The following is a 27,708-nucleotide window of genomic DNA, read 5'->3' on the forward strand; positions in this document are numbered from 1 at the left end:
AAATACTTGGCTCCAAAAACAAGGAAGTGTTTTGTTTTCATGGCTCCAAAAACAAGGAAGTGTTTTATTTCCAAAGAGAAGGAAAAAGTATTTTTATTATTGTAAACCATGAGCCATTTCAACATTAACAATGTGCTTAAATATATATAGTGGGGTCTTAATTTATAATTCAATTAAAACGAATTGGACTGAAACCCCAAAATTTGTAAACGGTTATAAAAATGTTAAATGCAAATTTGTTACAGTAAAGTTAATTTACAGAACCTTATTAAACAAATGAATATACTGTGTCAAATTTAAAATATCTAATGTACAGTAACATTATGCAGTTTAAACGTTTAGTTCAATGATTCTTGCATGCTACCCTCATGAGCCCACTAACTTGTACCACACTGAATATCATTGGTCCAGAGAGTGCGTACACTGTCACTGGCAATGTGTTACATTTACAACAACTAGGACTACACTACTTATGTTACAGTTTTGTTTAGTTTTTTCTAAGTACACGACACCATGATGCTAAGATTAATATTTAGATGAAATAACAACTCAACAGAATTGAGACATCAGCAAACTAACACATTTGATTTTTTCTTTTTTTTATTTTACTGAAAGGTTACATAGGTAAATTCATCCGCTCCAAAATCTCTACAACGCAATGTGGAAAACTTACAAAGTTCCCCCAATAAATATTTATTATAACAGATATTGTAGAAATTCATACCATCTGTTCACATCAACCCTGTAAGCACATGATTATTGGAGGATAAACTACCAAAAAGTGAAAAGAATTAAGAGTTCATTGCTGTGATAAAACTATACAAGTTGGTGTCAATTTTTATATTTAAAAAAAAAAAATACAACAATAACGCATACCTATTTCATACTCTATTACTGAGCTTTTCACAGGAACCGCAATCGCTGCTCAGGATACATACAGTACGTCTACCCTGTTTACATTACTTTAACCAATGTAGTTCTCAAACTGAAGTCATAGACAAAAAGAATTTGGGAACAAACGTAACGGGTTAATTTCAGGAAGAAATTTTACAGTATGGTCAATGGAATGTTAATCTAAAATATTACAAAAAGTCAGTCACATCAAAAGCCAGTATTAAGATTAAGATTGTACCAACAGCATTAATAAAAAAAAAATATTTACAGAAAGTTTGTTAAATAAAATGTTTGAGAGAGCAAGCTTTGGATTGTATAAAAAGAATCTCTGGAAAACATTAAAAAAAAAAGCCACACAAAACAGTTAAAACCAGCCAGGATTGTTGCTTGTTGACTATACCACAAATGATGACTTCTGCTTGAACTCACCCTAGGAAACAAAACCAATCATTTAAATATTTTACCTTTTGGCCCCTTGTTCGGTTATCAACATTTGTATAACACAAGAACAACAGTGGAAAAAGCCAGGCAGCGTCATACTTACATCGTCTTCCTCTCCACCATACACAGAAGGCGGCTGGTAGACCACGTTGGGTTTTTGCTTGCTGCAAAACAATTTTGAAACAAAACCATCTTACACTTGTACTCTTGGAGGGGCTTACCCATCATTGTAGATACCGTGGGAATGAGTTATCTAATATAATCCATTGTGCTTGGGAAAAAATAAGAAAACAACCTTACCTTTCAGTCATTCCTGTAACAAGAAAGACAGACACTAAGTCAGCTGTTGGTCAACTACTCTTACTAGTTATAGTTTCATTACTGCTATAGTCCAGTCGTGACCTCACTATTATTGCAACCATGGAGGAAGACAGTGATGTGCTGCATAAAAAAGCCAAAGAATGCATGGGTGTATACTCACGGGGCAGGTATCCTTTCTTGTGAGCATACCAAATTCCCAGAGCGAGCAGGACGAGCAATAGGAGAGCCACGATTACGCCAGCAACAATGCCTCCGGTGTTAATGTCACCTTAAAGAACAGGTTTGTTGTGGCAAGTCATTTTGAGGTTCTTTCAATTAACTAACATTAAGTATTAGCATATTCGTCTCACTGCACATGGATGTATACACAAGCTGTCCAAAGTCTATTCTATTCTCATCACAGGCCACATTGCAGTTATGGTTAACCGCATATGGCTGGTCATGATCACATTCATGTAAAACCAATTTTCCTATTAATTAAACCTACATTTGATTATCAGGCCTCAACACCTGTGATTTAAATTGAAAAGATCATTGTACGGTAACGGCTTGCAGTACATTGCTAAATGAAACTGGATTGAAGACTGTTTTACAGGAACTTTGGGTAAAGAAACAAACAGCATAAGGTATACTTACGGACTTCCATTTTCACAGCTCTACAGCGCTGTGGAGGACCAGCAATGTTGAAAGCCTCACAGTGGTACTGAGCTGTATCTGTCTTTTTGACAGAGGGAAACTCCTGAGAAGACATATTGGTATGGTTGTAAAAGATCTGCCTATCTGAAAAGGAGGTGCTTGCAGTTAAGATGGTGAAGAGCATCGTCGCTCACCAGGTTACCATTCGCAGAGTTCAGCACATAGGTACTATTCTGGAAGCCGGAAATCTTGCTGGGTTCAGGTGGCAAAAGGATGTTGTTTCGGTACCACTTGTATTGGGGTGGAGGGGAGCCATCTTTATCGTGGCAGGACAGGATTGTATTCTTGCCAGTCGTCACTGATGTGGGAATCCTACACAAGGGTGCTGACGGAGGTACTGTGGGGAATAACATTTTATTTAGCTTCACTCTCCCAATGCCAACGTGTACACCAAACACGCAGCAACTGCAGTTTAAGTTGCAATATCACCATTCACCACTAGATAGCAGACATGGCTTAGTTGCAATTACATCAGGTCTCATACTGCCCTACACAACAACATGAGTAGGCCTAATATTTTTTTGGGGGGGGGGGATTTGGAAGCAAATGTAGGACAATCATACTACCTCAATACTATTCCAATTTTGAGTGAGTCAATTTTTGTGTAGAAAAATGTATAACCAAAAATGACAGTGAGAGTGTGCATTTTACTTGTACTTTGTAGATATGTAAAATGCATTTTTTGTCCTACATGGGGTTAGGCGGTTTGATTTAATTGATTTAAGGAGGGGGTTAGTGGGGCTAAAAGGGAGAGAAATGCCCATGCAAATACTTACCAAGAACTGTGAGCTTCACCCTGGCTTCCCCAAACTGGCTATTGACACCAGACACCTCACAGTCGTACACCCCGTTATCCTTACGGGTCACTTTGTTGAATCTCAGATTGCTGCCATACATCGTCACACGGTTGGAATATGGTGCTGTGAGAAAAGTTGCATATTAACCGCCTCACAAAATTGACATCACGGCCAGCTTGCCTTGTAGCATACTTCTTTGTTACTTATTAACAGTGGTGGGCTCCTGATGGTCTCAAATGTTAGTGTGAAAATTGAAGCCCAATCTGTGTTTTGGGAAAAGTGACTGTTTGCTTCAGCAAAGCAGAAGTTCTAATGTGTACAAAACATTATCAACTATATCTGCCCCGCAACCTTGGAGATATTTATTGTCAAAAAAACTTACTAGTTGTCTGCCCATTATAATAGATATATTTTTGTGATCCTGTCAGGTCTTTGAACTTCCACTCCACCCTGGCACTTGAACCAAAGTCCGCAGAATAAGAGCATGTAAGATCCGTCCCTGTAATAGTAGAGAGCACAATAAATTTAAAAAAAAATATGTATACACAAGCTGTGGATGAACATGAACAGTTTGTACTAAAGAGGTTTAATTATTATGATGAAGAAGACTAAGAATAAATAGCAAACTACAAATATAAATTAAACAGCTGAAGGCCAAACTGTCACCTTGTTTTATATTGTAAAAGATTACAAGAAAGCAATGCCATCTGAAGCACTGCCCCTTGCACGACACGGTCAGGATATCACATACCAGACTAATCTATCACTAGGGGTTCTTCTTCAGACTATTGTGTTTCAAAATAACTACATACAAAAATAAAGACTCACCTTCATTTTCTTTCACTTGCACATTTGCATTGGAAGTGGTAACTGAAAAGCTACTTTCACCTGTTGACAAAAATAGAGAAAAATTTGGCTTAATGTTACTCATTTTATGACAGAATAACCCTTACATACATAGCAAAAGGAAGTGAGTGGACCGCCGCTATCCGGGAGGATATGATTTTACAGTAGTTCCTCTTAAGGTGTCATTTTATTATTTCCCTGGTAGGAAGTATTTAAGTACAAATATTTTCTCATTGTACTTACTGGTGAGTGAATTTTTCAAATATCTGCACTTTGTGTATTTATTTCAACATCTTAACTTTACTCCCCAGTCCCTACATTTCACAACTTTCTACAGCTTACTTTACCATGTTATCAAAATGTGTTTTGAAAAACTGACAGTAAAATTCCAAAAGTACTTTTTACTTTGGATTACATTTCATTGACTTTTTTTCACACAAATAAAATGATTTGAATCAGTAATTAAATCAGTCTATTTACACAATATCGGGACTTCTACTTAAGTAGAGTGCAAGTACTTTTTACCCACTACTGATGTACTTTATTCTCATAAGTCGAAGGCCTAATATTTGTTTGTGCCGGGGATATTGACAGGAAAAAGCCACTGAAGAACAAAAGCTGAAACACTAAGTCAATTGTAGGGATCAATAACGTTAAGAATGGCCGTTAAATGTCCTGAAAGGGTGTTTAAGTAATACAATATTCAAGGCTTAAGACTAGCAGTAAAAAAAAACAAACAAAAAAAAAACAGATCAACTGGATGCATCGATTTTTGACATATGCTCATTAAAGACTTGATCAGTGTCCCAAACTTTATTGACCCAAGGTAGCCAATTTACATTAGAAAACTCTTAACAGTACACCACAAGTAAAAGTCACATACAGTACACATACTGAAATAGTAATGGTCCGAGCTCAGATTATTACAAATGGACTATACATTGTTGGCACAGCTGGACAAAGAAAGGTAAATTTCCAATAGATGAAAACCAGTCTTCATTTTCAGACAAATTAAACGAAAGTGGGTAATTTCCCATACCACAGGACCCTGGCTGGGAATCAATCGTTTTGAATTAACCCGGGAATGAATTGCACATGTCACTTGGAGTACAGGTCTGACGTAAATTATAAGGACAGACAATATTGGGCCGAGTCAACTGATAAGTTCAAATCACAACAGCTGCCGCCACAGTGACGAAATAAGTTTGAAGAGGACTTGTCAGACTCTGGGCCTACTGATGACTGTGATAACAAGAATACTGGGCGTGGGCAGAGAAAAAACACTCCACTGCAGCATCGAAACTGTAACAATCTAAATGAAACTGTCTTTCAGGCATGATAAGGAAGATGGTTAACAAGAAAAAAAAATGCAAAAAGAAGAGTGAAAAACCTTACCCGAATTTAGCCTTTTTTTTTTTACAAACAGGTAAACTTAAACGCTAAAACAAATGAGCGTTTGTATCCATTGTAGTAATGCTGTTTGATTAATAACAAAAGAGTACTTTGGATGTGGGTGCAGAAGTTATGTAGAACTGCACTGCGTCACACAGATTTTAATAATAACTTAAGATAATTTTCGATGAACTTATCTTACTACACGATAAGATTATTACTCTGGTGGACTCGCCACTTTATCACAAGACAGTTTGCACATTAATAACGACCTTATGGCTGTGACGACATACACGTCAAATTGTTGGAATTCAAAACCAGTTTCGAATTTGAGCTGATACAATAGATTATTTAGTCCCACAAAGTCCGTGAGTCCGATATGTAGACAACAAGTGTGCATTGTTGTCAACTTCCCCCAACGCACCTGAACAGAAATATGCAGGCCTCCATTTTGAAATTGTCTCGACGTTGAACACAAAGACACTTCAGGCTAATCATCATGTAAATATTTCAACCATTAAAAGAGGAAAATGGCGTTGACAAATCAGTCTTGTCACTCACCTGTCGCTGCCAACAAGAACACCGAAACCAACCATGCGAAAAACATCTTTGCGTTAGTCTCTCTGCGTTCCTTCGTCAAAAAAAATCCAACGAAATAAGGGTCCAAAAAGTGCTTCCACTTTAATAAAATCAGCCAATACGTCTTAACCTCGCGTCGTGTAGTTTTAGTTTAGTCTGCAATGGACGACAATGGCTTCTTCAATAGGGCTCCACCTGCTTAGTCGTGGGTTCAGGTGACAACAAGTGCGTACCTCACTTCCGGTAAAAAGATCCGCTCAGGTGGGGAAGCGACGACGGGGCGAGTCGTCCTACGGGTTCGACAACTCAGCACCAGTGGAAGGGATCGAATAAGCAAACGTGTGGGTTGTTGCGAGTTTTGCTCAACCTGATTACGTACGGGGGTTGGCTTTGGAAACATTCCTCTTGTTCTAGATGAGTCAGCAAGGAGCCGTGTGTGTTTTATTGTTGTATATGTCATACTTTATAGAGTGAAACTAACAGTGTGGAGGTGATTACCAATCACTCATCATCTTCAGGTGTGCTGCAAGTATCCAATTTCACTTAATCGATAATAACAATAATGAAAAATATACTTGCTACAAATAATGCATCTTCGAAGGTACATATATATACCTAAAAATATTTGGGTCAAATATAACTCAATTTGGGTTCATTTTAATCCACTTACTGAGCCAAAAAGGCCTATTTTTAGGTTAAACAAATAACTCAAAAAGTGCAGTGTTTACCATGTATGTATGTGATGGTCACCCACCATACTAGTTGTTGGGATGTGTGCATGCGTGATAAGATTAAATTAAATAACCAGATAACAATGGGTTAATTCTACCCAACAGTTTAATTATTCTCTCCAAATATTACCCAACAAAGTGTGTAGATATGTGAAGCCAATTTTCTGGTTGGGTGGAGTGAGATTTTCCTCATGTAAAATATGCCTTGACTCAATTCTTTGTTTTATTTATTTGACCGCTATTATTTTGATCTAGGGAGCTGATTATTTTATAGGCCTTTATATTATACAAACAGTATTTTTGTGACTCTAGATTGCTTTAAATGTAAAAATGATAAAATGACAAGCTACTGTATGATCTCCTACGCTGGTATTAACCAGCATTTGTTGGGAGCATACTGTCATGACCCGTGTTGGTCATGTCAGTGTTTTTGTTATTGTTTTTCTTCACCTCCCTGCCATGTCTTCATTCTGTTTATTTGGTCAGCTAAGTGGGGCGTTTCCCTTCAGCACTCGTTCCCCACCAGCCACGCACCTGTTCCCATCTGCTCCCCTAATTACTGGACTATATGAACACCTCACTCCAACAACTCATTGTCGGTGCATTGCTCCGTTTGGACTGTCACGACCGCTCCCTGATCTCGCTCCCGCTCCCGAGTTTTTGTCACTGTCTTTCTTCCTCGGTTTTTTGTTCTGTTTAGTCACGTTTAGTTCGTCTTTGTTATTTTGCACCCTGCCACGTTTGTTTGTCCTAGTACCTTGTCTGCCTTTTGGTTTTGTTTTGTTAAATAAATTCCCTTTAAGTTACCCTTATCCCTGCTTCCTCGCATTTTGGGTCCACCCCCTCCTTGCCGACCGGCGAACCTGACAGAATGCACCGACCCGAAAAGGACCCAGCGAGGGGCAACCGCCCTCATTAGCCTGCCGACCAGCCTCGTACCTCGTCTGTCTCTTCTCCTTCGCTCCCGGGTAATGATAACGACCACCTCCCTGTCATACCTCCCCACCTTATTATCGATTCGGACTATGATGAAGACCTTGAGCACCGTGCCTTTTCACCCCCCCCCCCCACTTTTCAATCCAACCCGATTATGAGTATGATTTCGAGCACTATGCCCATCACGTTCTGGTAGACTCGGACCACGAAGATGACTTCGAGTATATATACAATCAGTTAGACGCCCAGCGTAACCCGGAATTAGCACCGACCAGTCACTTTCTTCCCCCCGAACAATTCCTAACACCGTTTTCATTTGGGTTTTTCGAGACCACCTCCTCTTCCACCACGCGTCGTTCACCTCGTCCAAAGTCACGTAAATCACGGTCACGTCGTTCACCTCGTCCACCGTCGGTTTCCGCACCTGGTCACGTCCCCCCTTGCTCAAGTTCACCGGCACCTGTAGTCTCGGTCCCTCGTGTCTCCCGTTTCCCTGATTCCCTATGGCGGCAGGCTGATAGGGGTCAGGCCCCCCATCTCGGCTGCGCCCGGCTCGACTGCTGCGCCCGGCCCGCAGCCGCCTCCACGTCAGCTGCAGCAACCCATGTCGCCTCCACGTCAGCTGCAGCAACCCAGACCGCTTCCACATCAGCTGCAGCAATCCACGCCGCCTCCACGGCAGCTGCAGCCTCCAGTTCCGACGCCTCGCCAGCTGCTCAGCCCCATGCAGGCTCCCCGCCAGCTGCTGAGCCACGTTTCGGCTCCCCGCCAGCTGCTGAGCCCCGTTCCGGCTCCCCGCCAGCTGCTGAGCCCCGTTCCGGTTCCCCGCCAGCTGCTGAGCACCGTTCCGGCTCCCCGCCAGCTGCTGAGCCCCGTCCCGGCTCCTCTCCGGCTGCTGAGCCCCGTCCCGGCTCCTCTCCGGCTGCTGAGCCCCGTTCCGGCTCACCGCCAGCTGCCGAGCCCCGATCCGGCGCCTTGCCAGCGCCCCAGGTCCATGTTCAAGCGGAGCACTTCTTGCGTCCGCCCCAAGTTCACGTTCCAGCGGAGCACGTCTTGCATCCGCCCCAAGTTCTCGATCCAACGGAGCACGTTGTGCGTCCGCCCCAAGTTCTCGATCCAGCGGAGCACGTTGTGGGTCCGCCCCTAGTTCACGTTCCAGCGGAGCACGTCTTGCGTCCGCCTCAAGTTCTCGTTCAGGCGGAACACATCCTGCGTCCGCCTCAAGTTCTCGTTCAGGCGGAACACATGCTGCGTCCGTCCCAAGTTCACGTTCAGGCGGAGCACGTCCTGCGTCCATCCCAAGTTCACGTTCAGGCAGAGCACGTCGTGCGTCCATCCCATGTTCACGTTCCAGCGGAGCACGTCCTGCGTCCGTCCCATGTTCACGTACCTGCGGAGCCTGTACGGCGTCCGTCCCAAGCCCTTGATCCGGCAGAGCACGTACTGCGTCCGTTCCAAGTCCCCGTTCAAGCGGAGCGCGCCTGGCTTCCGCCCCAAGCTCCCGTTCCGGCAGAGCACGTTCCGCAGCCACCTCAGGTCCTTGATCCGACAGCGCTCGTCCTGCACCCGTCGCAAGTTCCTGCCTCGACGGCGGTTGACGATTGCCCGCCGTCCCAAGTCACGTTCGCGACGGCGTCCGATGAACCGCCGCCGTTTCCCGCCTCTGTCTCGACGGTCTTTGACAACGCGCCGTCGCCTTTCGTCTCTGCCTCAGCGGCGTCTGGTGAACCGTCGCCGCTTCTCGTCTCTCCCTTGGCGGCGCCCGAAGACCAGCTGCCGCTCCAGGTTCTTGCCTCGGCGGTGGACGACGACCCGCCGTCGCCTCTCGCCTCTGCCTCCGAGGCGTCCCACGAAGCGCCGTAACTCCCGGTTCCTGCACCCGCGGTGGACGACGTTCCGCCGCCGCCCCCGTTCCTGAACCGGTGGTGGACGACGACACGCCGCCGCCTCTCGCCTCTGTCCCGGCGGTGCCAGATGAACCACCGCCACTTCTCGCCTCTGTCTCGGCGACGTCCGATGATCCGCCACTGCTCCCGGTTCCTGCCTCGGCGGTGGACGATGCCCAGCCGCCGCCTGCCGTCTCTGCCTCAGCAGCGCCCAACGAAGCGCCGCCGCTCCCGGTTCCGGTGCCCGCGATGGACGACGGTCCGCCGCCGCGTCTCGTCTCTGCCTCGGCGACGCACGACGACCCACCATTGCGCCCCGCTCGTGCCTCGGCGGCATCCGACGACCCGTCGCCACTGCTCGTCTTGGCCCCGGCAGCGCTCGACGACCCGCGGCCGCTCCTGGTTCCGGTCTCAGCGGCGCTCGACGATCCGTCGCGCCAAGTTCCTGTCTCGGCGGGCCTCGACAATCAACTGCCGCCCCAAGTTCCTGTTTTGGCGGCGCCTGAAAAACCACCGCCGCTCCACGCTCCTGACTCGGCGGCACTCGACGATCCGCCATGCCACGTTCCGGTCTCGGCGGCACCCGAGGAAACGCCGCCGCTTCCCATCGCTGCCTCGGCGGTGCTCGACGATCTGCCGGTACTCCAGTTTCCTGTCTCGGCGGCGCTCGACGATCAACCGCCGCTCCAAGCCCCTGTCTCGGCGGCGCTCGATGATCCGTCGCCGCTTCACGTTCCTGTCTCGGCGGGGTTCGACGACCAGCCGCCGCTCCGCGTTCCTGTCTCGGCGGGGTTCGACGACCAGCCGCCGCTCCACGTTCCTGTCTCGGCGGGGGTCCAAACGACCAGCCGCCGCTCCACGTTCCTGTCTCGGCGGGGGTCCAAACGACCAGCCGCCGCTCCACGTTCCTGTCTCGGCGGGGTTCGACAACCAGCCGCTGCGCCACGTTCCTGTCTCGGCGGCTAGCCGCCGCTCCACGTTCCTGTCTCGACGGCCAGCCGCCGCTCCACGTTCCTGTCTCGACGGCCAGCCGCCGCTCCACGTTCCTGTCTCGACGGGGTTCGACGACCAGCCGCCGCTCCACGTTCCTGTCTCGACGGGACTCGACGACCAGCCGCCGCTCCACGTTCCTGTCTCGGCGGGACTCGACGACCAGCCGCCGCTCCACGTTCCTGTCTCAACGGCCAGCCGCCGCTCCGCGTCCCTGTCTCGGCGGGGCTCGACGGCCAGCCGCCGCTCCGCGTCCCTGTCTCAGCGGGGCTCGACGGCCAGCCGCCGCTCCGCGTCCCTGTCTCAGCGGGGCTCGACGGCCAGCCGCCGCTCCGCGTCCCTGTCTCGGCGACGCTCGACGACCAGCCGCCGCTCCGCGTCCCTGCGACGCTCGACGACCAGCCGCCGCTCCGCGTCCCTGCGTCGGCGACGCTCGAACGACCAGCCGCCGCTCCGCGTCCCTGCGTCGGCGACGCTCGACGACCAGCCGCCGCTCCGCGTCCCTGCGTCGGCGACGCTCGACGACCAGCCGCCGCTCCGCGTCCCTGCGTCGGCGACGCTCGACGACTCGTTGCCGCTCCGCGTTCCGGTCTCGGCTGCATCTGGTTCGTCACCGCTCCAAGTTCCTGCCTCGACGGCGGTCGACGACCCACCGCCGCTTCTCGTCCCTGTTCCGGCGGGGTCCGACGACTCGCCGCCGCTCCAAGCTCCTGCCTCTGCTGCTCCCGGGGTCCCGCCGCCGCTCCTCGTCTCGGCCTCGTCAGCGAACTCCATGTGGCGTTCGGGTCCTCCCGGACGTCCGCCTGAATGGCCACAGTGGGACGTATTTATCTGGCCACCCGCACGGCCGCCTGAAGGGCCACGAAAAGACTCGCTGGTCTGGCCTCCCGGACATCCGCCAGACCGGCCTCGAACATGGGTTGTGGTCCCACCTCCCCGACCCCTTCCGCCCACCCTCGTTCTTGGACTTTGTTTTCGTTTTTTTTTTTGCCTTGTTTGGGACGTCTGGAATCCGTCCCTTGAGGGGGGGGGGGGTACTGTCATGACCCGTGTTGGTCATGTCAGTGTTTTTGTTATTGTTTTTCGTCACCTCCCTGCCATGTCTTCATTCTGTTTATTTGGTCAGCTGAGTGGGGCGTTTCCCTTCAGCACTCGTTCCCCACCAGCCACGCACCTGTTCCCCGTTAGCCTCACACACCTGATGCCCATCTGCTCCCCTAATTACTGGACTATCTGAACACCTCACTCCAACAACTCATTGTCGGTGCATTGCTCCGTTTGGACTGTCACGACCGCTCCCTGATCTCGTTCACGCTCATGCTTTCGCTCTCGCTCTCGCTCCCACTCTTGCTCCCGCTCTTGTCCCTAGTTTTTGTCACTGTCTTTCTTCCTCGGTTTTTTGTTCTGTTTAGTTCGTCTTTGTTATTTTGCACCCTGCCACGTTTGTTTGTCCTAGTACCTTGTCTGCCTTTTGGTTTTGTTTTGTTAAATAAATTCCCTTTAAGTTACCCTTATCCCTGCTTCCTCGCATTTTGGGTCCACCCCCTCCTCGCCGACCGGCGAACCTGACACATACATACAATTTAACTGATATTTGGATGATTAATTTTTCATGTTAAAAAGTAAATAAAATTTTTCTGATTAAATATATTTACCTTATTTACAAATTTAAAATGTTGATTGTTAATTGTGTCACAGTAAATGGGCCTACTGTGCTGAGTTAATTTTATAAATTATATTTATTAATAATTATTATTATTGAATAATGGAACAGACCAAGTGAATCACTTTCTTTTTTTAAATGAAGATGTGGATGATGAGGGAAGGATGCCCGCAGGGCAGTTTATTAATTAGGAACCCAGTTGCCTAGAGGATACCCTACATCGATAATTTGGGATTATTAAAAAAATATATATGTTTTAATAAAATCAAATGTACCACCATATTTTAGGGGAAAAACTGAAAATAATCAATGCCTCATGAAGAACGTCGTGTGGAAAATATGTTAAATTTGTAAAAGTAAACATCTTGGTTGTCCAAAAACTAACCTTTTTGTTATTTGACATCTAAGTTTTATTCATTGTGCTATGATGGCATAATAACAATAATTAAGATAACATTAACAATAAGTAACAAATTACTTATGAGCGTGTGTGTAAAATCTGCATTAAATTCTTAAGACGCATATGAAGTTCTTCAAATTCACAGAACTAGCTACTGATTTTGAATATGACGAAATCTTTTAATAATATCATCCAACGAATGTTATCACGCATTGGTGATAAGGTGTATCCAAGGATACCTACTTATTGTTTAGATTATGATAAAACTACTATACTAGCAAACATTTATGATTATGAGAACTGAGGCCGATGAAGGTTACAATAACCTTTTAATATGGTACACAATGGACACAAAACAAACATTGTCATTTTCTTAAGATTATGGTAAAAATATAATAATCCATAAACACTGCTGTTCACAACAACCACTGGCAGAGCTAGGATTTTTACCTTGGGGGAGTTGGGGGCCAAGAATGTCTCGGGCGGTCCACAAAGCCCAAAAAAATTAAATAAATTTACAAACCAAAAACATTCTCCTGAAAACACTGAGAAACATTCCTTACATGTTTCCTATGGGTGAGGCCGCATGTAGAAAAAAAATCCTGGACAATCGTCCCTTCCGAGGGCAATGCCCACGTGTGCTCCTCCCCTAGCTCAGCCAGTGACAACACTTTGAGCATCCTGTATAAACATCGAGCTTATTAACTGTCAGACAACTATCTGTGCTTTGCTGGCTTTTGACATTGCTTTTGTCTCGAACACCAGCTGTAAATAGCTTTTTCTGTTCTTTTCACCTTCGGTCATATAGTAAATCCAAACATGGCAGGTTTCATGCATTAGCACTTTCGTCTTTGTGTTCATCGCAGCAGCTACACTGTCAGCTAGAGGAGCATGTAAACATCCTTTGCAATACCACAAATGACATTCTATTTTATAAATATAATAATATATATCTATAGTACATATTGATTTTTCGAATACCTCATGCATACATTCAAAGCCACTATTGCTTTATACCATTGTTTGGCAGAGTTGGCCAGATGTCTTACATCACTTGGTTGAGGGAAGTTGATTCTCTCACTCCTGAGCTAAGAATCACTCATTATATAGAACATAATTACTATAATGATCCCTTTAAGTGGCAATACTACAGAATATATCACATTACACTTCTATATTCCTTAGATCGTGCTGGAACTCAGCTGAGGATACAGTAAACGCAGTTGTACGTTTGCACACTAAGCTTAGATATACTGTATAGTGTGTTTTTGTGTGTGCATTCAGCTCAATACACAGCATTGAGAGTCCAGTGACAGCCACCAGATATTCGGGTGGAGCAGCTTGGGCGCCATGTTCACAGCCAGTGAAGTGTGAGCAGCATGGGAAGTGTCATCAAGGTCAACAGCAGGCCACTGCAGCTTTGTAACAGGACACTCAAGGCCGAACAGGGGAGGAGGAGCTCTGCAATAAGAACACACGAGGATTTTTAATGACGCCAATTAAAATAGGGGGTTCAGAGCCAAGGGAACTTACTTTTTTCCACCACCGAGGTTTTGGTCGCAGTTGCTGAGTCAGCCAGTTTGATGTTGCAGGTGAAGTTGGATTTGCCGTTTGGCAGGTTTTTAAACAGCAGCCGGCAGATGTTGCCCGGGAAGATGCGGGCTTTGGCTCGGTGCTTGTAAGGGGCATGCTGCTGTTCATCTGGGTTAGTGGTGTCCAGGAGTCTTTCTCCTTGTGTGTACTTGCAGAATACTTCGGGTGACTCAGCGGGAAGCGAATATTTGCAATCGAGCCTAACGTGGTTGTCCTCTATTGAGCAGTAGGATAATTGAATCACCTTCTGAGCTGATGCAAAGCCTGAAACGCAGAGACATACTTACAGTGACTCATCACAAATTTAGGAAAAGATTATTTATCATTACGGCCAGAAACACAGTCCGTTTAGAAAATATGACATCGACGACCTTACCAAACAAAAGAATTGCGGTAAGGAGGAACATTCTCGCAACTTTCCTGAATAAACAGGGAAAAAAATTTAAATTAATGTCCACGTACACACATCCCAAATGTATCATTTTCATATTTGATCAAATTCAGCTGATCTTTGATTCAAAAACATGAATAATGTTACTCTGTCACTCATACCCTGACCTGGCCAACTGTGCCACAATTCGGACCAAGGCAGTTGCGGTGTAGCCTTACTCTTTATGCTGTGCAGTGAAAAGCTAGAAAGTTCACTGGACAAATGCCAACAGTGATGCATTCCTTTTCATAACCACACCTACAAATACGGATTATTGGCCAACTTTAAATTCTTCAGCTGGGTTACATAATCAGCGCAGAAATAAATTCAACTGCAATTTTTTCCTGAATGGAGTTCAAAATATTTACTTGAAAACTGAAAGCATTAACTCATTGAGATCATTATTTGCATTCAAATGTCCAATCCAGAATAACTATTGATGTCATTCAAGTCAATATTTACCCCATGCAAGATTCTGCGAGCGATAGCGTATGAATCATCCTCACCTTGTCTGATGCAGTTTTATTGCTCTCCTCAGTGCTCTGCAGTGATGCCAGGGGTTGTTACAGTAGAGGTCGGCTCTGAGAAGAAACACAGGCGAGAGTAAGGGAGGGGGACAGTGAGGGAGGGGGAGAAAGGGCTGCTCCACCACACTTAAGGGACATTTATCAACATTACATAGGCATTTGTATTGATTTTTTTTTTCCACACCATCTTTTAAGAGAGGCCAGAAGGTGATCATCTGACACACTTCTTTGGCTGTACTGTAGGTCCTCATTTGGTGTTTGGAAATTTACAGCAGGTACTTGTGTCCATTTAATCATGGTTTAGTGGACAGTTTATCATAGTGTGAAAGGCTTTTCCCATAATTCAGCTTTCTTCAACATAAACATTAAATGACATGGCAAAAATCAAAGCCATATTTTCCCTATTGTCTACCGACCATAAATATGCTGTACCTCGCTGTAGTTTTATAGATTTTATAGTGTGAGTTTCTTTATGATCCACTTGTTCTGCTGTGCTGTCGTGTGTCTCTTGGGCAATGAATTGGCCGTGTTTTTGAGCAACTGATGTACGACAAACAAAGGAAAAGTGCAGTTGCAAATTATTCAGCACATCGACACTGACTGCCATCGCAGCTTTTAATGAGGGCGTTGTGAACACCCCACGGCCAAACCGTCCGTGAATTTTGTGAATTGCACATGTTTGTGGGAAAAAAAGTCTGCATTAAAACAAGAGCCACTGTCAGAACGGTTGTTGTTAAACATCGAGGATGTTACTCTTAATGCTAAACACATTATCCTCGGTGGTACATACTGTGCACAATGCTCATCCATCTTTTCAAGGACGTTTGCTGAACACCTCCCTTGCCAAAGTAGTCTCTAAGGACATTGGCAGCGGTGCTGCAGCCCTCTCAAAGACACAAACCCGAGCAGCTAATTAGAGCAGCTCCACAATGTACGGTATAATTCAATTTTGCTTGTTAATTGATGTCACTCCTCAACAAACCTCCCCCCAAAATATTTATTGAGTTAACAACATCTAGTTGTGTATCCCTGTTGTATGTTATATTTGAAAAATCTGTCAACAATGGATGGATTTGCTTTCAGGTCCATAAATACATGTACATTGGCACAATTCTCATCATTTTGGCTCGAGACAACACCACAAATGGATATGGAATTAAATTAATCAAACACAAATATTCACATCCACATCTGGTGAACGGTGTAGGAATTACACATTTATATATTTATTAGTGCTGTCAAAATGTAAGCGTTAATTCAGGTGATTAATCCAACATTTTATAACTCAGTTAAATATTTTAACTCAATAAACTCAGTTTGATTTACTTCATAAATAATTTGCATACTTAGCAAATATTGCGGCATATTAGCTGTACATCTTTAGCACGTCTCAGAACAAAACACCGTGCTCAAGTTACCACTGGGCCTTGCAAACCAACACTGCTGGAGTGTGGCGCTTGTAGGCAGTTTTGAGAAATGTTTTGACGAAAAATGCCTGTATAGATTTCTCCATTTAGATTGTATTCAAGAATCAAAGAAAGCTATTACAACAGTCTTTGAATGATTCCGATTCTGATTCTAAATATACTTCACATATGGAGATTTTGCATCAATTCCAAGATATTATTCAAGTAAATATCTGTTCCAAGCGTTGCAAAAAAATAGTAGTTGAAAAATGTGATTAATCGCAATTAATCATGGAATTTTTTGTGATTAATTATCCATCCATCTATCTTCTGTACCGCTTCTCCTCACTAGGGTCGCGAGGTTGCTGGAGCCTATCCCAGCTATCTTCGGGCAGTAGGCGGGGGACACCCTGAACTGGTTGCCAGCCAATTGCAGGGCACACAGAGACGAACAACCATCCGCGCTCACACTCATACCTAGGGTGCAATTTAGAGTGTTCAAATGGCCTGCCACGCAGGCACGGGGAGAACATGCAAACTCCACACAGGATGGCCGGAGCCGGGATTGAACCCACGCCCGATGCTGTCTCTCACTGTGGGGCCATCGTGCAAACCAGTCGGGCCACCGTGCCACCCTGTGATTAATTAGTTAAAAACATTAATCACTTGACAGCACTAATATATATATATATATATTCATCCATCCATCCATCTTCTGTACCGCTTCTCCTCACTTGGGTCGCGGGGAGTGCTGGAGCCTATCCCAGCTATCTTCGGGGAGTAGGCGGGCTGAACTGGTTGCCAGCCAATTGCAGGGCACACAGAGATGAACAAACATCCGCGCTCACACTCATACCTAGGGGCAATTTAGAATGTTCAATCGGCCTGCCATGCATGTTTTTGGAATGTGAGAGGAAACCGCAGTACCTGGAGGAAACCCACGCAAGCACGGGGAGAACATGCAAACTCCACACAGGATGGCCGGAGCCGGAGCCGGAGCCGGGATCGAACCCACGCCCGATGCTGTCTCTCACTGTGGGGCCATCGTGCTAACCAGTCGGGCCACCGTGCCGCCCCCAAAAAAATAATAATAATTTTACATATATATATATATATCCCTCTTTTTAAGAGTCTACTAAAAACAATTTACAATCACAAATAAATTTTAAATTTTAAACCAAAATTTGATTGCAAATCCTTTGGCAGGCCTCCACTGCAAATTTCTTCAATTTCTGCTTGTTCTTGGGGCATTTTCTCCTTAGTTTTGTCTCTCTCCAAAAAAATTAAATGCATGCCCAGTCGGATTCAGTTTAGGTGATTTGGCCATTGCATAACATCCCCACTTGTTTGCCTTAAAAACTACTCGCTTGCTTTTGCGATACACTTCGAGTCATTGTTCATTTGCACTGGGTAGCGCCATCCAATGAGTTCCCAAACACTTCAAAATTCATCCCTCTGCTTTGCGAGTGTTCACATCATCATGAAATGCAACTGAACTACTCCCTTTGGGCAGCCATACATGTCCGTTCAGCCAGGACATAATCACCATCATGTTTCACTGATGAGGTGTTCTTCCCAGTAGAGTTCATCAAATAGACAGTTAAAGATTATGGTAATAAGAATGTGTCTAGGTTTGGTGCGTCTGCGAATTGCTACAAAATTTGGATCACATGGCATCATTGTTACCAGAAACTTGAGTCTTTGAGAAACAACTACTGTGGTATGCCTGGATGAGTTTAGTGGGGATGAGCACACACGCACACACACACACACGCACGCGCCCCCACGTACACGCACGCACGCACACACACACACGCACACACACACGCGCAGGCACACACGTGCACACACGCGTACACGCACGCACGTACACGCACGCCTGCCCACACACGCACGCTCGCTCGCACACACGCACACTCATATTGTGTTGCAGTTATTGTTGTTCAAAGGGAACCAACTTCACATTTGTTTTGAATGGATATGATAATTCACATTTCTGTCAGTCTGTAATTTAAATAAATGAACAGTATTCAAAATTCAAATATGGTAATATGCTAGCTACTACCTGCACTAACTACACACCTCAAGCATTCTGCTAAACTGACCTCTTAGCTGATGAACTGATTGACCATCTCAACAGCCAATGGTCAGTGTGCAGCAAAATAATAGAGTGGAACAAACTCCCAATTGGATACAAATCCTGCATGGACTGTAGACCAAAAAGTACTGTTCTTTAAACTACTGACAAAACAACCCCCGAATTTCCAATAAGGTTAAAATATTCATAATTAAGAGAACGTGAAAAAAAACAAAAAACAAATATAGTCCATGTTGGGTCACTTAATTTTTCCCAGAGCTGTATTCTCTTCCTACTTCCAATGGCACGTGGTCCCTACTACCAAACAATAACCAAAGAGACGTCTTGTATGAGCATTCTTGAATGAGAAGTCTGCATTGTATGTGTATTCTTACTCTTGACACAAGATGTCAGTATGACGGCACTGTCTTCACTCTTTTAGACACCAGGATGGCCGAGTGGTCTAAGGCGCCGCGTTCCGGACCCAGTCTCCCCAGGAGGCCTGGGTTCGAATCTCGTGGCTGCCAGGATGGCCGAGTGGTCTAAGGCGCCGCGTTCAGGACCCAGTCTCCCCAGGAGGCCTGGGTTTGAATCTCGAATTTCCCCATTGCGGGACTAATAAAGGCATTATTATTATTATCCAACAGAGGGCGCTCATGACCAACTGCGGCATGGATGCTCAGTAATCCAGTATTTCTTTTAATTTTGCATTTTTTGTTTTGGGTGGGGTTGGGGATTTACTAGATGTATTCAGATACAACGAAATAAAAGTAAAACACAACTTTCAGCGTCATTCATTGTCATTACGCCCACACGAGTATAAAGAGGCCTGTGCGTGTGCGTGTGCGTGCGCGCGCCCGCGTGTGTTTTGGATCGCTGTCCAGCTCGAAAGCAGCGCCGGATTGTGGACAACAAGCAGGTAGGACGCTTCAACCATGCAATCGGACATTTTGAGATCCTGCGAAATGTCCTGACATTGTTTTGTTGTGAAGTGCACGGGGGCTTAGCGGGTTTTAAACCTACATTGAAGAGGACAAGAGAGTATGCAGCTGGGCAATTTGCTGCAGTGCAAAGTCACTGCATGGGCGTCGTCACATCTGCAGCCTGCACTGTCCTGCTATTTTTGGTGCTAGCGCATGCTTCCAAGGCAATGATGATGTTGCATGTTGTTGATTTTTTTTTTCCTGCTGCCGTCACTTCGGGCATACAGAACATGTCGAACTGTCATAAGATCCCATGTTGCACTTTGTCTGCAGGTGAAAACGTGCTGTGAAGGTTGTTGATGTGATCTGGGCTACAGTACGGTAAACTGCACACAAATGGCGCCTTACCTGTTCACCACAACGTGCCTTCTCTTTGCCAGGATCATAATAACGCAGCAAACTCACAGTAGGTCTTTTTAACTTCATTTTCTCTGATGCATGGTTATTTATTTAAATAATTATTGCTGCAGGATTTTACCATGCAAAATTAGTGAATCCCAACATGTATAAAAAGCGCAAATAGTTCAACAAATTGCATGATGGTGTCGTGACCAGATGCAATTCCAAAGATGGTGATGTCTCTATTGCCATTACATCATCTCAGTATGGACATTATGAATATAAATAAATAGCATAAATAAATCATATATGTGAGTATATAAACGATAGTGCTGCTTAGGTGTTTGCTAAAGAATGTGTCAGGATCGCCTTACGGCGAGGAGGAGGGAGGACCCAAAATGCGAGGAAGCCGGGGAAGGTGTAACTTAAAGGGAATTTATTGAATGGCTCAAACAAGGACAAATAACGTGGCGGGGTGCAAAATAACAAAGGCAAACTAAACGTGACTAAACTGGAACAAGGACAAGGAACAAAACGAGACGGGAACGAACTAAGCGGACAGGGACAGGTGACAAGAGCTGGGAGCATGAACGAGAGCGGGAGCGGGAGCAAGAGCGGGAGCAAGAGCGGGAGCGGGAACGATGACAAGAGCATGAACGGGAACAAGACGTGGTCGTGACAGGCCGTAAGTAGCGGCAACAGGGAGCCAAGCGGGGTAATCGCGTATCGCGGGCGTAGCAGGAGCAATGTTCCGACCCTGAGCTGTCGGCAAGGGGTGGATAAATAGTCCGGTAATTAGGGGGGGCAGATGGGAATCTGGTATGTGACGGTAAACGGGGAACAGGTGCATGGCTGGTGGGGAATGAGTGCTGAGGGGAAACGCCCTACTCAGCTGACAAAAATAAACAAAGAGCACATGGCAGGAAGGTGACGAAAACAATAACAAAAACACTGACATGACCGACACGGGTCATGACAGAATGAAATCAGTAGCCAATGCTGATGACATCACCCCCAAAGGCCTGCTTTGCAATAAAGACATTCCTTCCACCTTATTCATTCTGACAAACAATCCACACTGCAGCTGTTCATTTTTTTAAATAATGCAAAAGTATCCCCAACTGTCACTAAATATCTAACTTAACTTCTTTTTTTAAAGAAAAGGGAAGCAGGTGGCAACAGTGCTGTCGGTGGTTCGCAAATCTGCCTCAAAGTTTAAAAGTCAAATGGTTTTAGTCTTGGCTCTGACTTTCCTGTGTGTGACCTGCTAGATATGATTTTTGTCACTACTTTAAACAACACTTGAGCAATATTTTATAACTCGTCATACTTTGTATTGTCAGAAAGGCTGCATTTTTGTTGGGCAGTATGTGCACCTCCTGCCAAGAAGCCATTTTATAATAACACAATGTCTGGGCCAATGCTCTCATGATAACAGATGGAACATTTCCCAGACTTTCTGGGCAGAGGTAAACAGACAAAAAGGGATATAATGTTGCTATCATACAAAATTCATCTCATTCTCACAAACTAGGAAAACTGACCCTTGTTAGGATAAGCGGCATAGAAAATAAATCATTGCATGAATGGGGCTCTTATTTGGTAAAACGTCTGCGCAAAAATTACAGTGAACTACTCTATAGGGTAAACTGCCAGAAATAAAGGGGCTGAATTTCTACCTTGGGTGGGCTTCTCTCCGTTACATCGGACTCTTGACGCATATCAAGACGCAAATTGTCTGTGTTGCATCACAATATTATTACGATATATAAGCTAGCAAAATGAGTAAAAAAAAAAACAGTCTACAGACGAATCCCGCATTGCGCAGTATGCCCATTTGGACTATTTTTACAACTTTGCTCACCATAAACTACTTATTTCTACTTACAGGTTCAATTGTGAGCCCTAAAGGGTACATGACAAACATTTGTACCTTGGAGCACACAAATGGACCTGTGCCCCTTTTTTTCTTGTGAATTTATGTGCAAAAAATACAATAAAAAATATCAAAATGAAATTTTGTCTTTGGGAAGCATCTTGTTTGGCATAAACAAGTCAAAGCGCAGGAATAGAAGAAGTCACTTGCCCTTTTTCATCACAGGGCCATTGGCAGTCCGTGTGGGGCTACTGCTCCATTCCTGTACAATAGCCACTTCAAATGACTGCAGTTCACTGTAAAAAAAATGGGGGGTGATATTTATTGAAAAAATCTCGTGAAGTTTTTTCACTCAGACATTCTACAGAAATTTTACAAGAAGAGTTTTTTAGTCAATTTCACAATTTTTCTTTTTTAAATCGACTCAAGTGAAGTTAGCTTTTACTTTTTCACACAGGACATTTCATACAAAAGTTTACATACACATTGTGATTGGGGATTGAAGTGACAACCTTATGATTTTAAGACGGCTGCTCTACACCTGAGGTATGACTCTGCGACAAGAATATATTGCTGGTATATGGCTTGATAGGATTCCGAGGTTTGTGCCAATAATATACTAATGGACTGAGCCAGTGGCATGGCTCAGGTGTGGAGTGGCCGTCCTCGAATGTTGAGGTTCGATCTTCTACCGCGTTGAGCTTCTTGACGTGTGAAAGGTGAGTATAAAAACTTAAAGTGGGTTCAACCTTGGAGTGACTTTTGAAATTTAATGAACTTGTAAAATGTATCCAAAAACTCTTCTTGTATAATTTACTTCAAATTTCTGAGTGAAAAAAAATTTCACTAGGATTTTTCAAGTCAATATCTTTCCCCATTTTTTACAGTGTACAGTGTTTGCAACATCTGACAAAGATTATGCTGTTTTTTGTAAAAAAAAAAAAAAAAAAAGATTCTTTGCTGTGAAATGTCCAAAATATCAGTCGGGATTGTTATCCTGCTGGGAAATTACTGTTACACGAGACTGTCCTTTTTCTCCATGCAAGATTCTGCTCACAAAAACTGAACAGGATTCTTTTTTCCTGTGTTTCTCTCTAGTGAGTTCCTTGTACACATTTATTTTCCCTCCGCGTGGGCCTCAGATGTTTCCATGCTTGACTTACTTGGAGAGGAACGTTAGGGTCGACTGTGAGTTTCCAGACTCCAACGAGATCCCGGGCCCCTACTGCGAGTATCGTCAGGATAGCAGGCTGGTGGGCAGTACCTACCCCAACGCCGTCATCTACGTTTCCACCGAGGACCGCCGGAGGAGCAACGTCAGCCTGTTTGCCCCAAACCTGTGCCGCCTCACCTGGGCGCCGATGGCCGACGAGAAGCCCTACACGTACACGTGCAGGGTTTACCAAGGCACGAGCTGGAAGGAGAACAGCATGGCCGTGCATCACCGTGAGTAGCTTCATTCCCGCACACATCAACACACCAAAAAGAACTAAATGTCAAGTCACATTTTACTCTCTTTGCAGGGATTCTACCAATCTGCTCGGCAATCAGCGTGATGTTTGAATCCACGCCGTGGCTTTTGTCAATCATGATGTCACTTCCTGTGGCAATGGGGCTTCTGAATACATGAACTTTTCCTGACGGCACAATGGACCTGCTTTGTGGCTCACTTTAGTGTTGAATCAATTTGAGATGATCATGATTTAGAACATCACAACAAGATGGAAAAATACATCACCAGAGCCTTAGAGAATCACTTTTTTCTTTTAATTCAACCTCGTTTTTTAAATCTTACTTCCATTCCAGAAGTATCACAATGTTTTCTTTTTGTTTGTTCGTTTGTTTTTGCCCCAGTGAACTACAGTATATGAAGGTTATCTTAAAACCTCATTCATTTTGTTTGCGGTCAAGATTGTTTTAAAAACGAATCCCATTCATCTATGTGGATGCAAAACATTCATGTTGCATGTTTCATGCTGCATTGAATACGGATTGATCAGTCTATACACTCACAGGTCACATTATTAGGTAGGTCTATACAAAACCTATGGAAAGTTATGGAAAAATACCTCTCAAAATAATGCAATTACACCTTTGTAAACTAAAATCAAAATAATAAACAGATTGTTAAATATAAAAATATGTCTTAGTGCAAATAATATTAATCAATAATATCTTTGTAGATTCAGAAATGTTAACACAAAACAGGAGGCGGACCCAATCAAGTGTCCAGTGAGTGTATTTGCACACTTTCAAGAGGCGGCTTTCAAAGTAAGTTAGCTAGTTTTATTTTCATTTTATATGATGACTATTAACTGCCCCTTTTCCAAGCTGCAATTTAAAATGGATAGAGCACATTGTGGCTTTGTCATAGTCGTCATATCGTACCACAACTATGTAACAAGTAGCACTTAAATTGCATTAGGGCGCAAATAAGATCATGTTTTTTTGTTTAGTTTTTTTTTTCAGACCAGATGTCAGTTTTAATACTACATTTCTATCAGTGTATGGATGCTAAAATGCCAAATGGCCTAAAAAGTAAGTAGGAACCCACTTGTTCAAGACAAGTACATAATTGTGCAATGGAAAGTCTGAAATTGACTTTGAAAATCTTGTGATGTTGAAAATCAGTTCTCTTCTTCTTATGCTTAAGTTGCAAACATTTCTTGAAAATGAATGTTTCATATTCACTTGAAAATGCATTTCATTCATTTGTGGCTTCTTTTTTATTTATTTATACATGTTTGCTTTGATTTTTTTTTATGTTCTATGGTGTGAGTATTATTTCACATAAGCACTTTAGATCAAGATAAAAAATTTGTTTTTATAACACAGCTTTATTTAACTATGTTACACTGTATTACCAAATTCTATATCTACTGAATGCTATAACAAAGTTAAAGCAATAAAGGTGTAAATCCACACACACAAGTGTTTTTTCTTTACACATTTTGATATGACACTCACTGTATGAAAGCAACATTTTTTAAAAATCAAAACCGTCATTGAAAAAATGGTTTCATTAATTGTGGTTGTTGTTTGCGCTGTAGTAGTTACTAAAATACTGGTTACCTGTCGTTGCTCCAAAATAGTATCACACAATGATTATTTATTTACAATTTCAAGCAATAACATCTTGGATAGTAATTTAAAAAAGGTATTTTAAATAAATCAAGCCAAATCAGCAACAATGAAAATATTTGTTGTCCATTTAATTTGAACAGCAATAGTTAAATCACCATAAATAATAAAAAGCTGGATCCGCATTTTTGGTTTAGATTTGTCCTGTACTACCATAATTTGCCCCGAAGAGAGCGCTGTTAGCTAATGTTTTATATTCAGTCACCTTATTGAGGTCATTCTGTAAACACTAAAAAGTTTCCAATGTCCTCTGCTTTGTTTTGACAGCAGCTTTAGCAGAAACTGCCTGAATTTATTTTCAATTTCTCAGCACTCACAAACTAAAAAAAGGGCCAAGACCACCGCTGACCATATGAACGTCGGGCAGAGGAGTACTTGGGAGAACACTTCTGAACACTAGATTGATTTTTGTGTCTAGCGTGCAATAAATTCACATAAAACATATGTGCATCCAGTTATATGCCTGAAAAAATGTGCCATACACTGTATTTATTTTATATTCCATTATATATTTCAAAGTGCTCTATTACAAAACCACATCACATCATGGTGAATGCCCCTTACTACAGTAATACAAGAAGCTAACCCTGACACAACTTGAGAAACTGTTTGAGTAACTGACGGTCATCCTCAAAGGTGTGTAATTACAAAGAATAGAAAATGGCTGCGACACACCTTTATTTTTTTTATTGGACTACGAATGGCAACCAGTTCACTGTGTATCCCGCCTACTGCCCGAAGATCGCTGGGATAGGCTCCAGCACCCCCCACGACCCCAGTGAGGAGAAGCGGTACAGATAATGGATGGATGGCCTAGGAAGCTCCTGCCCTCAGTTCAACATTGTAGCTTGTCACCATCTACCAGCTGGTGCCAAAAAATATTTTTACAAGAGATATGGCTTTGGCCTGAACACAACAACAGCAAATAGGTGAATTTTCAGTGATTAACAGAGGATAAATTCCTCCCAAACAGGCGAATTAAACTGTGCTGGGGCACATGCATATCCTTGTGAAATTATATTATTTCACTGGGTAATCCCAAAACAGGCATATGACAGATTAATTTAGTGTAGTTTTTTTTAAATATCTGATTTGAATGATTTGCAGTGTTTTCAGTTGCACAAACTTTCCAAGATCCAGCCCTCAGTCCCAGAGTTAATTTTGTGAATCCACACACATCCGGACCTCCCGTTCAGATATACAGTGTAGAGTATTGCAGCTCAGAAGTTGTGTATGAGTGTATGTGTGTGCATGCATGTTGTGTTTTTATTAGCTCCAAATACACACATCACCTTATTTCTTGGCTGTGTACCTGGGCCACACAAAATCATTAGGCAGACCTCCAATCAACTACTCCACCCCCACCAGGGGACGCTTTAGCCAAAAGTTAACTTCATTTAGAAAACTCAGAAAGAATAACAGTACGTAACTTCATCCCCACTGAGTAGTTAGGTCCTATAATCCTCCTGTATCCCCTATATATATATATACGCACACAGACACACAGACACAGACACACAGACACAGAAAGAAGAGAGGGAGAACAAAACGGAGAGCAGAGAGAGACTTATTTTCACTCTGTTTGTTGTTAGCCTGGAAGTGATTACCAAAGTACTTCTTGGAAGTAAAAGCAGCAAATATCGAATAAATTAATCTCCTTTCTTTCTTGTTTTGCTCTCTCACTCTTCCATTTTAACACACCCGTGATTCACGTTTTCAAAGTCACGCGTGACTGAACTTGTTTCTGTGTAGCTGTTGAAAGAATGTTAGAATACCACTATGAAATAAGCCTGCACAATTTATAAAGGTTATACAGTGGCAACTCTATGCATTATTTGCTTCAAAAGTCAGACAAATCAACAATTGTCCACAGCCTCAGAGGACCTACTGTATTTCATCATCAACAACATGTTATGGTTCAAAGTACAACAAACAAGTGAGAGTGCCATTAACCTACTTGACCACCCACTTTGAGTCATCTCGTAGTTTAATTGATCGGTCAAGCAGGAGAGGTGACCTCACGCCCAGTGGAAAACAACTCCCACTAAGAAAACATGTTGGGGCTTTGCCTCTTTGTAGTTACATAGCTCCCACTGTGGGATTAATCGCGTGTGACGAGACCATGTCTTGTATGGCGTAGTATACTGTTGGATCATTTGCAGCTCCACGTAAATATTAATGATAGCACTTGAGAGTGTTTTAGATCCTATTTGGCTGACAGAACTTTTGGTGTTAGCTTTGGTTGCTCTGAGTCCAGCTCTGCACTACTGTCGTGTAGTTCCACAAGGTTCAATTTCGGGGCCCCTGCTGCTTTCATTGTATTTGCTGCACCAGTATTCTTTTTTACTCAAGCATCTATTTTCTTTCACCGCTCTGCAGATAACAGTCAGATCCTGCTGTGCAAAAAGGACGCTTTAACCTTAATGCTACTTTTGTCTTGCCTGGAGGAAATCAAGGCCTGAATGGCACTGAAGTTGAATTTCAATAGGAAGAAAAATAGAAGTGATGGTGGTTGGTTGTTGTCAAATCCAGCTTTTTTCATCTTAGACATCTGGCTGAGGTAAAGCCTCTCCTTTTTAAACAGAATTTGGAAACAGCAATCCATGCCATTGTTACATTTCTGCTGTATTATTGTAATGTACTATATTTTGGAGTCAGCCAGTCGTCCCGGTGGGAATGGAGCTCGCAGGAGGGAGGATATAACTTCAATTCTGGCTTCTCTGGAACTGGCTCCCTGTACATTGCAGAGTACATTTTAAGATTT

The 27,708-nt window shown here is 43.8% G+C and overlaps 3 protein-coding genes across 4 annotated transcripts; 1 reads left to right on the forward strand and 2 right to left on the reverse strand.

Annotated features, from left to right (window-relative positions):
• Positions 1–677: 677 nt before the first annotated feature.
• Positions 678–6,362, reverse strand: f11r.1 (F11 receptor, tandem duplicate 1). The gene is made up of 10 exons (XM_088279945.1): positions 5,949–6,362; positions 3,978–4,037; positions 3,532–3,648; positions 3,129–3,272; positions 2,487–2,689; positions 2,293–2,395; positions 1,817–1,924; positions 1,636–1,648; positions 1,439–1,499; positions 678–1,324 (listed from the first exon to the last, which is right to left on the reverse strand). Exons 1-10 carry the CDS (start codon positions 5,992–5,994, stop codon positions 1,289–1,291), a joined length of 891 nt encoding a protein of 296 aa, XP_088136071.1. The 5' UTR covers positions 5,995–6,362; the 3' UTR covers positions 678–1,288.
• Positions 6,363–6,378: 16 nt separating this feature from the next.
• LOC148319802 (uncharacterized) lies at positions 6,379–24,728 on the forward strand. 2 transcript variants are annotated; one of them, XM_088279944.1, is made up of 4 exons: positions 6,379–6,484; positions 19,862–19,994; positions 22,902–23,249; positions 23,327–24,728. In XM_088279944.1, exons 2-4 carry the CDS (start codon positions 19,925–19,927, stop codon positions 23,431–23,433), a joined length of 525 nt encoding a protein of 174 aa, XP_088136070.1. In that variant the 5' UTR covers positions 6,379–6,484; positions 19,862–19,924; the 3' UTR covers positions 23,434–24,728. The 2 variants fall into 2 exon arrangements, with proteins under 2 accessions (XP_088136070.1, XP_088136069.1); XM_088279943.1 differs by lacking the exon at positions 6,379–6,484 and adding an exon at positions 19,362–19,524.
• thy1 (Thy-1 cell surface antigen) lies at positions 12,915–18,743 on the reverse strand. The gene is made up of 5 exons (XM_088280061.1): positions 18,634–18,743; positions 15,102–15,176; positions 14,542–14,585; positions 14,106–14,429; positions 12,915–14,033 (listed from the first exon to the last, which is right to left on the reverse strand). The coding sequence occupies exons 1-5, from the start codon at positions 18,732–18,734 to the stop codon at positions 13,927–13,929; spliced, it is 651 nt and encodes a 216-aa protein (XP_088136187.1). The 5' UTR covers positions 18,735–18,743; the 3' UTR covers positions 12,915–13,926.
• Positions 24,729–27,708: the final 2,980 nt, after the last annotated feature.

The sequence above is a fragment of the Idiotropiscis lumnitzeri genome, chromosome 17 (genome assembly GCF_059441095.1).
Source record: "Idiotropiscis lumnitzeri isolate Australia: NSW breed Sydney's pygmy pipehorse chromosome 17, RoL_Ilum_1.0, whole genome shotgun sequence".
NCBI lineage: Eukaryota > Metazoa > Chordata > Actinopteri > Syngnathiformes > Syngnathidae > Idiotropiscis > Idiotropiscis lumnitzeri.